Source organism: Nyctereutes procyonoides, unplaced genomic scaffold, assembly GCF_905146905.1.
Source record: "Nyctereutes procyonoides isolate TBG_1078 unplaced genomic scaffold, NYPRO_anot_genome, whole genome shotgun sequence".
NCBI lineage: Eukaryota > Metazoa > Chordata > Mammalia > Carnivora > Canidae > Nyctereutes > Nyctereutes procyonoides.
In genome coordinates this window covers 24262859-24272119 of record NW_026575142.1, presented here as the reverse complement: position 1 = coordinate 24272119, position 9261 = coordinate 24262859, and the positions used below count along the sequence as shown (strand labels likewise).

The 9261-nt window shown below is 53.7% G+C and overlaps 1 protein-coding gene across 1 annotated transcript; it reads left to right on the top strand.

The window, feature by feature from the left end:
* Positions 1-634: 634 nt before the first annotated feature.
* TBR1 (T-box brain transcription factor 1) lies at positions 635-8628 on the top strand. The gene is made up of 6 exons (XM_055308274.1): positions 635-1326; positions 1912-2066; positions 2438-2559; positions 3261-3419; positions 4488-4549; positions 7770-8628. The coding sequence occupies exons 1-6, from the start codon at positions 635-637 to the stop codon at positions 8626-8628; spliced, it is 2049 nt and encodes a 682-aa protein (XP_055164249.1).
* Positions 8629-9261: the final 633 nt, after the last annotated feature.

The window sequence follows — 9261 nt, the reverse complement described above, 5'->3', positions numbered from 1 at the left end:
GCTCGCGCTTTGTATACTTTGCACTTGAAATCGTTACATTCAACTGAATATTTGGCTCATTCAGATCCGAAAAGTCTCCTAGCATCATCGAATTCCCTCCTCCGCCCCTCGGCTCGAGAGGAGGGAGGTGGTGGTGGTGGGGGGGGGGGAAGGTAGGAAAATGTTTAGTAAATTGCACATCTTTGAATCTTCCTAAAGCAGTGGTCACAAAGCTTAAAGGTGACACAACAGTGCTCACGTAAAGCCAACACACATTCCCCACCCCACCCCACCCCCAAGCCAACAATAAAATCATCCCCTTCAATTTGCCATGATCGTCGCGACCAGGAGCCAGGTGATTATCCTAATTAATGTCTATCTAATTAAATTACTGTCAGCAGTTAACCAATGGCAGGAGCCGTTTCATCGGCTGCACAAGCAGCAAGATCAAAAGTGAGCCTTTTCTGATTGCTGCATAGTGTCAATTGGCCAATCTCTTCTCCCAGGGAAAAAAAAAAAGTAAATCAAACCTTTGAGAAGCATTTGCTGGTTGAAGTGCTTTCTGTCTAGTGAGGGGGTCTGTGGATTTCTAGTTTATGATAAATAGGACTTTAAAAACCAGGGACAGGAGGGCGAGTGTTCAGGTTCTAGAGCTATGCAGCTGGAGCACTGCCTTTCTCCTTCTATCATGCTCTCCAAGAAATTTCTCAATGTGAGCAGCAGCTACCCACATTCAGGCGGATCTGAGCTTGTCTTGCACGATCATCCCATTATCTCGACCACTGACAACCTGGAGAGAAGTTCACCTTTGAAAAAAATTACCAGGGGGATGACGAATCAGTCAGATACAGACAATTTTCCTGACTCCAAGGACTCACCAGGGGACGTCCAGAGAAGTAAACTCTCTCCTGTCTTGGACGGGGTCTCTGAGCTTCGTCACAGTTTCGATGGCTCTGCTGCAGATCGCTACCTCCTCTCTCAGTCCAGCCAGCCACAGTCTGCGGCCACTGCTCCCAGTGCCATGTTCCCGTACCCCGGCCAGCACGGACCGGCGCACCCCGCCTTCTCCATCGGCAGCCCCAGCCGCTACATGGCCCACCACCCGGTCATCACCAACGGAGCCTACAACAGCCTGCTGTCCAACTCCTCGCCGCAGGGCTACCCCGCGGCCGGCTACCCCTACCCACAGCAGTACGGCCACTCCTACCAGGGAGCCCCGTTCTACCAGTTCTCCTCCACGCAGCCCGGACTGGTACCCGGCAAAGCGCAGGTGTACCTGTGCAACAGGCCCCTCTGGCTGAAATTTCACCGCCACCAAACGGAGATGATCATCACCAAGCAGGGAAGGTAATGCTACATCCCCGGCAGTCGCTGCTCCAGGCGCCGCCCGGGGGCAAGAGCGCCGGGTTGCCACCGCCCCGGGAGCGCTGTTTTGGGGTCGGGAGCGGAGCGGAAGGCGCCCCGGGGCGCCCCGGAGTTGGCTGGTGTTGGAAGACGGGGACGTGGAAGGTACAACCGCCGCGGTGATGTTGGGAAGGGGGTTCCCGCCCTAGAAAGGTGGTCGGAGAGCCGGCCGGGGCCGGAGAAGGGCGGCGGAGAGGGCGAGTCCCCGGCCTGCGGCTGGGCCACTGCAGGGGCGCCTCGGTGCCCGCGAGCGGGGCAGGTGGACGTGCGGGGCGCCAGCCGCGCTCCCCACCTGGGCAGTGACACCTGCCGACTCCCCGCTCCAGCGCTCCCGCCGATCTCCCCGACTCCAGCCTCACTTCTTTTCCTCCCCCACCACCCCTTCTTTAACCCAGCAAACATTCGCTCATCGACGCTGGAAGAACAAGTTTTGCTTTGCTATCTGGCGCCGCGCTTCTTGCATTTAATCTTTAACATTTATGTGTTTTTTTTTCTCTTGTTTTCTACCCCCCCCCTTAATTTAAATAGGCGCATGTTTCCTTTTTTAAGTTTTAACATTTCTGGTCTCGATCCCACGGCTCATTACAATATTTTTGTGGATGTGATTTTGGCGGATCCCAATCACTGGAGGTTTCAAGGAGGCAAATGGGTTCCTTGCGGCAAAGCGGACACCAATGTGCAAGGCAAGTCCTTCCAATTAACACATTTTCCTGACACTTATTTAGGTGAGAATGATTAATTAAAGCCTTTGTGGACTGGCTCGAGAGACTTTTAAAACGATCGGCCAATGACTTCTAAAAGGAAACGAGGGGGATAAGGGGACAGACTGAGCCGCGAGAAGGGGGAGGATTATGCAAAAGCTATTTTAATCATCTCCAGTTAATAGGAAGAAAGCGAGGCCTAAAAAACCCCCAGCTAATGGGCCTCACTGTGGATAAGGTGTGTGTGTGTGTGTGTGTGTGTGTGTGTGTGTGTGTGTGTGTGTCCTAGGCGGTGAGGAGTTGGGACTGGGCAGTGCCCCGGGCATATGTAAACAACGTATTTGTTTCTCTAGGAAATCGGGTCTATATGCATCCGGATTCCCCCAACACGGGGGCTCACTGGATGCGTCAAGAAATCTCTTTTGGAAAATTGAAACTTACAAACAACAAAGGAGCTTCAAACAACAATGGGCAGGTCAGTGGCTCAAGCGCTCCTCTCCCTCCTCCTCCCTCCCTCCCTCCCTCTCTCCCTCCCCCTCCCTCTCTCCCTCCCTCTCCCTCTCCCTCTCCCTCTCTCGCTCTCTCTCTCCTTCTCGCTCTCTCTCACGTCCCTCGCTAACATCCAGTCCATTAGTTCAAATCAGCAAGAGAAACTGGACATATGTTTCTCTGCTTCACTGAAAAGACTCTTTAAAAATTCTATTTCCACCCTCCTGTAGAGTCGCTCTGCCCGCCCCCCCCCCCCCGCCCGATTCCCGGGTCCCGACCTCCCCAAGTGCTGTACAGATACTTGGTGGATTTCGAGAAGGAAACCCACAGGCTCTGGGGGGGTAGGAATCTTTGTTCCTCCTCGAGGGAGGCCGGGCGGATCGGGAGGCCTGAGCACCAGCAGTCGGGGTCGGCTGTGCTCCGGGAGGAACCAGGGCTGCTGTCCCGCGGCCGGCCTCGGCAGCCCGGCGGGCCCGCGGTCGGGGGGTCGGGGCGGCGCGCTCCAGCCCGCCCTGCAGCCCCCCGGTCCCGCAGCCCCGCATCCCTGCAGCCCCCCGGCCCCGCAGCCCCGCAGCCCCGCATCCCCGCAGCCCCCGCAGCCCCCCAGCCCCGCAGCCCCCCGGCCCCGGGCCCTGGCCCCGACCCGCTGACGCGCCGCCCCGCGCTCCCCGTGTGTCCGCCGCGCAGATGGTGGTCCTCCAGTCCTTGCACAAGTACCAGCCCCGCCTGCACGTGGTGGAGGTGAACGAGGACGGCACGGAGGACACCAGCCAGCCCGGCCGCGTGCAGACCTTCACGTTCCCCGAGACGCAGTTCATCGCCGTCACCGCCTACCAGAACACCGACGTAAGGAGGCCCGGGCCGGGGCGCCGCGCAGGCCGAGGCTGGGCCCGGGGCAGCCCCCCGGGTCCTGGGCGGTGGGAAGCGCCTCCGACTCGCTCGGGCGCGGCTCGCGCGGGCCACCTGGGAGGGACCCAGGATCTCCAAGGCCTCTTCCTTGGGAATTTTAATTTAGTTCTGAAACTAGAACAGATTTAAATCTGCTTTTTCGTTCGTTTTATTTTTTCCCCCGAGTCCTTCTTCCCTTTAGAAAACAAGCAGATTTTCCCCTGCATTTTATTCTTGGCAAGCTGTGGCATTATCCCAAAAAAAAAAAAAAAAGAAAAAGAAATTTAAAGTCTCAGAACTGATGGCTGAAATGAACAAATATATCGCTTTTTGGGTGGTCAAAAGAACAGACACATTCACATATCCAAAAAGTACAATAAATCAAATTCCCAGAAGCCGTGGGATGAGTTTGTTTTGTTTTGTTTTTTCTTAGCACTTGAACCTCTTCAGCTTTTGCAAGTTCACAAAGACTTATTTTACTTCTGTTGATTTGACTACTGGAAGTGACAGTGTTGTTGTTGTTGTTTTTTTTTTAACTCAAATGAAAGTATCAAATGTGAAAATATGCATTTATTTTAAATTAAAGCTGATTTTAAAATGCAGCTATGAGTTCTCGTGGTTGTGAATCAGAAATGATAAACGTTTTGAAATGTGGTGAAACACTTAAAATAGGCAACATTTGATGATACATTCAAGCGCCCCTTTTAAAGACTTTTGTCCTTTTGTATCAAGCATTTTTAAAAATGTGCATTTGCACTGACTTAGAACATATGGGAGAGCTAATTGAGAGCAATCCTTTAATGTTAGGCATCATTGATTTAAACATGTTCCTCATGACTTTCATGATACGTTCTCTTTTTTCCCTTTCTATCCATTCCCTCAAATTTTTCAGGCAGGGAAACCTTGCTACTCAATGACACCGTGGGCCCCAAGCCCCTGTAAAAAAATGGTGCTATATTCGTAAGCGTGTAATCCACCTACATAGAAGGTAAAATCTTCTTAATCTTTTTATTTTGTCTTTTCTAGATTACACAATTGAAAATAGATCACAACCCCTTTGCAAAAGGATTTCGGGATAATTATGACACGTAAGTAATTTTGCTCGATCCTTCTAAAATAGTTGCGGAATTGGGCTTTAGGTCAAAGGTGGATTGTTGTGTACAAGGCTTTTGGAAGCTAGACTGTGCAGATAAGGCTGTTTCCAAGGTTTTTCCCTTGCCTTTTTATGGGCTCCCCTTCTTTCTGGTGACTTTCTGACTTGGTACTTTTGTGGTTTTGGTCAAAGATTTCCTCCACTTATTTTTATCTTTCTTATGAATTACAAAGTTGTTGGCGGGCCTCTGGGGCTGGCTGGCTGGGGAAGCTGCCCCGGTTCCTGGGTGCGGGAGCTGTATGTGGCGCTGCAGATGCTCAGCTCAGATTGTCTGTGTCTGAAACCGCCCGATTCTGCCGGAAAGTGCATGTGGCTCTGGCAGTTGTTACATTCTCCTTGGCATATGTGACTTTTATTTACCCATTTCCAAGTTTTGTGTAATAGCTTTTCCTGTGCAAGTTTACTATGGACTGAATAAAAGTGTGCACCCACCATAGGCAAGGTCATGAGCAGAGCCGCTGTTACAGTTATTTCAGGCTTCGGGAAGGACCCAGGTGCTGTTGCTGTGTATTATTTACAAGCTTCAAAAGAAAAATATTTCCTTTTATCCTTTGCATCTAGACATGTTTTAATTAGATGTGTTGGTACCCTTTCTTCAGGCCTCCCTTACTTATCTCCGTTTCTTTTCTATCAAAATGATGTTCTCTGGGGGCAACAGGGGATATAAACTTCGTGTTTTCTGGGCTTGTTCTAGCATTCTTGCTCAGAGTTCATATAGAGTGCCCAAAAGTTCAGATAGTGCTATATAGCAAAATCTAAATCTGGATTGTAGGGATTCTCCTCCCCCCCCCCTACTTTTTCTCTGACCCTGAAAGGGAAGGGTATATAGTTTTTAACTTCATGGCTTGCATTAAGTGCGTGGGATACAGCTACAAAGTTGAAGTTGTCTTTGACCAGAAATAGATTAAATTTGTGGAGAATTAGACAAGTGGCTGCTTCTATTCCATCTCCAGGTAGATAACAAACTTCCCTCCTGATATTTTTATAACAAATTGAAAAGAGAGTCCTTGATATTTCTGCCTATCACCGTCATGTGCCTCCCTTAAAAGTAGTTTTGAGGAAGCAAGCCTCATCAAGAAGATTCCCCAGAATAAAACCTCAGCTATTCTAGTCTTCACAATCTAAAAATGTGGACCCGGCACTGTGGAGAGTGTGTGGCCCAGGAGACCAGAGATACTGGTCTCTGTACGAGGGGGTCTTGTAGGTTTTGAGCTTTTAATTCTGTTGCGAACATCTGTTCCAAAGCATTTTATTTTGCACAAATCAATCCGGTAATCCCAAGTGGGTTGGGACCTGGATGGGCATCTAAACTGTATCTTTGGCAGGCTGCTTTTTTCTTCTTAAAATATTGTAGTGGTAAACAGAGAAGATATTTGCACCTTGCTGGCTATGTTCCCTTCCTGCCTCCCTCCACTCATTTGAAGCTAGAATTGAATTTCAGGAGGGAGACTTTGTGTAGTAAGCAGAATGGACCTGAGCAACAGCATTACCCTCACCTGCCCTCCTCTGGATGGCTGCTGTAGGAAAAGCCACTTCTTTTTGGTTCTTAAACTGTATTTTCCATAAAAGCTTCTTTATCTATACAGATGAAGACCTTAGTTTTTAGGGGTTAGGGGAGAGCAGAATGGCTCATGCCACCCGCTCTTCCCCCCTTTTATGTTGACTCTTTGGGCAAGGCTCAAGCGTGGAGAAACAGAGCAATAAGAAAGAGTTCAGGAGGACCAGAGGGGATGCTTGGCCACTCACCAGGGAATCTCCTCCCCAAAGGATTAAGGTCTGACAAGACTGAGGCTCTCTCGCAGAACAGTGTGTTGATTAAAGATTAAAACATTTATGTGTGAGCTAAATAAAAAGGGAGGCATGTGTCTATGTGTAGGAGAAAACACTTCTACCAATCTCTGGTTCTCTCTCAATTCTAATGGGATTTTCCAGGCCCAGGGCCTAGAGTTAATCTTTATTTCACCTAAGGTGATTCCCAGTAACACAATTACTGTCTGTGGGCAAGTTATCTAACTTCTCTTTTCCTCAGTTTTCTCATCTGTAAGGTGGGAAAATAATGCTGCATAACTGGGAGGGCTGTTGTGATGGTTTACTAAATTACTATGTGTGCAGTGGTAGACAACAGTGCCTGGCACGGAGTCAAGTTGTATAAGGGTTGACTATTCCTGGTGGGAGATTGCTTGGAGGAGGTTGATGATAAGAGTTTGGCCCAAAAGATGGGTTTCGGTGTCTTTTTGTTTTCTTTTCTGGCCTGTGTTTTAGAAATCTAAATAAGAAAATTTTACTTTGTCATTTATTTATTTATTTACCAGTAATGGTTCAAAAGCTAGGAAAAGGTCAGAGCAAAGAATACTTTTTTTTTTTCTTGGAGCACTTGGCTGGCTCCGTCTGTAAAACCTGCGACTCTCTTGATCTCGGGGAGACTCTTGACCTCGTGTGTCAGTTCAAGCCCCACGTTGGGGACGGAGCTTACTTTACACACACACACACACACACACACAGACACACAGAGAGAGAGAGAGAGAGAGAGAGAGAAAGAAGCATACCTTTCCTCTGTAAAAGAATTTTATTGATGGATGACTCTGTTTCCAAGTAGTCCTTCTTGTTAGTTACTGGTGGAGGTGGTGGTTAAAGGATGTCGCGGGGCAAACAATGGACAGTAGGTCCCGCGGAGGCTTCCAGCCGCGGTCCTCGAGCCTCAGGAGGCTGGCGAAGGCCCGTCTTTGATGATCACTACGCCGGACAGCCCGCGTGTGCATCAGACGGGGGCCGGCGGTGCTTACAGCGCGACGAGGCGGGTGTCCTGCCCAGGGGCGTCGCGCGGCCCCTGTCCCCGCGGGCAGCTCCGTCCGGGCGAGGGGGAGGCCTGCGGGCGCCGGGGCGCTGGGGGAGCGGGATGCGGCTCCCCCGTGGCCTGTGTCCCGCCGGGCCGAGCGCTCGGCCCTGTCCCCCCGACCCCGACCCCGGGCCCGACCCCCGGCGGGGCGCGGGGCTGCGGCCTCCCGGGCCGCCCCCGCCGCGGACGGGCCTCGGCTGCGCAGCGTGGGGGCGGGCGGAGGCGGCGGCGGCGGCGGCGGAGGCGGCGGCCCCCCGCGCGGCCCCCCGGGGACCCCTCCGCCACCCCTCGGTTCTCTCTCTGTCTCCTTCCCTCGCAGGATCTACACCGGCTGCGACATGGACCGCCTGACCCCCTCGCCCAACGACTCCCCGCGCTCGCAGATCGTGCCCGGGGCCCGGTACGCTATGGCCGGCTCTTTCCTGCAGGACCAGTTCGTGAGCAACTACGCCAAGGCGCGCTTCCACCCGGGCGCGGGCGCGGGCCCCGGGCCGGGCACGGACCGCAGCGTGCCGCACACCAACGGGCTGCTGTCGCCGCAGCAGGCCGAGGACCCGGGCGCGCCGTCGCCGCAGCGCTGGTTCGTGACCCCGGCCAACAACCGGCTGGACTTCGCCGCCTCGGCCTACGACACGGCCACGGACTTCGCGGGCAACGCGGCCACGCTGCTGTCCTACGCGGCGGCGGGCGTGAAGGCGCTGCCGCTGCAGGCCGCGGGCTGCACCGGGCGCCCGCTCGGCTACTACGCCGACCCGTCGGGCTGGGGCGCGCGCAGCCCCCCGCAGTACTGCGGCGCCAAGTCGGGCTCGGTGCTGCCCTGCTGGCCCAACAGCGCCGCGGCCGCCGCGCGCATGGCGGGCGCCAACCCCTACCTGGGCGAGGAGGCCGAGGGCCTGGCGGCCGAGCGCTCGCCGCTGCCGCCCGGCGCCGCCGAGGACGCCAAGCCCAAGGACCTGTCCGACTCCAGCTGGATCGAGACGCCCTCCTCCATCAAGTCCATCGACTCGAGCGACTCGGGGATTTACGAGCAGGCCAAGCGGCGGCGGATCTCGCCGGCAGACACGCCGGTGTCCGAGAGCTCGTCGCCGCTCAAGAGCGAGGTGCTGGCCCAGCGGGACTGCGAGAAGAACTGCGCCAAGGACCTGGGCGGCTACTACGGCTTCTACTCGCACAGCTAGGCCGCCCCGCGCCCGCCCGCCCGCCCGCCCCGCGCGCGGCCCCGCGCCCTCCTCCCCGCCGCCCGCCTCGCGCCCCTCGCGCCCCTCGCGCCCCTCGCGCTCCGGCTGCAGCGAAGAAGCACAGGTCTCCGAGTGCGACTTTAACCGTTTTTTTTGTTTTTTTGTTTTTGTTTTTGTTTTGTTTTTGCACAGCAGTTTCTGCAGTTAGCTCACCGACCTTCCACTTGGCTGTTAGACCTTTTTTGGGTTCTCCTCCTTGCGCTCCTTCCGCGAAGTCACACTCCTATCGAGCCGCCTCCTCCTCCCTCTCGCCTTTTTCTCACCCCCCCTCCTTCTCTCTCTCTCTCTCTCTCTCTCTCTCTCTCTCTCTCTCTCTCTCTCTCTCTCGTAATGAAACTCTTCACCCCTAGGAGACCTGGGCAGTCCTGTCAGGCAGCAGCGATTCCGACCCTCCAAGTCTCGGCCTCCCCATTACCCGTAGGATGTTGACTCTAGAACCTGGACCCACCCAGCGCGTCCTTTCTAGTCCCCGAGTGGATGGATGGATGGATGGATGGATGGTAGGGATGTTAATAATTTCAGTGGAACAAAGCCTGTGAAATGACTGTATATAGTGTTAATTTACTGTAACGA

Coding starts and splice junctions, on each gene's coding strand:
- TBR1 (XM_055308274.1), top strand. CDS start 635: ATGCAGCTGGAGCACTGCCTTTCTCCTTCTATCATGCTCTCCAAGAAA. Junction 2,067..2,437: donor AGCGGACACCAATGTGCAAG/GCAAGTCCTTCC, acceptor TTGTTTCTCTAG/GAAATCGGGTCTATATGCAT. Junction 2,560..3,260: donor CTTCAAACAACAATGGGCAG/GTCAGTGGCTCA, acceptor TCCGCCGCGCAG/ATGGTGGTCCTCCAGTCCTT.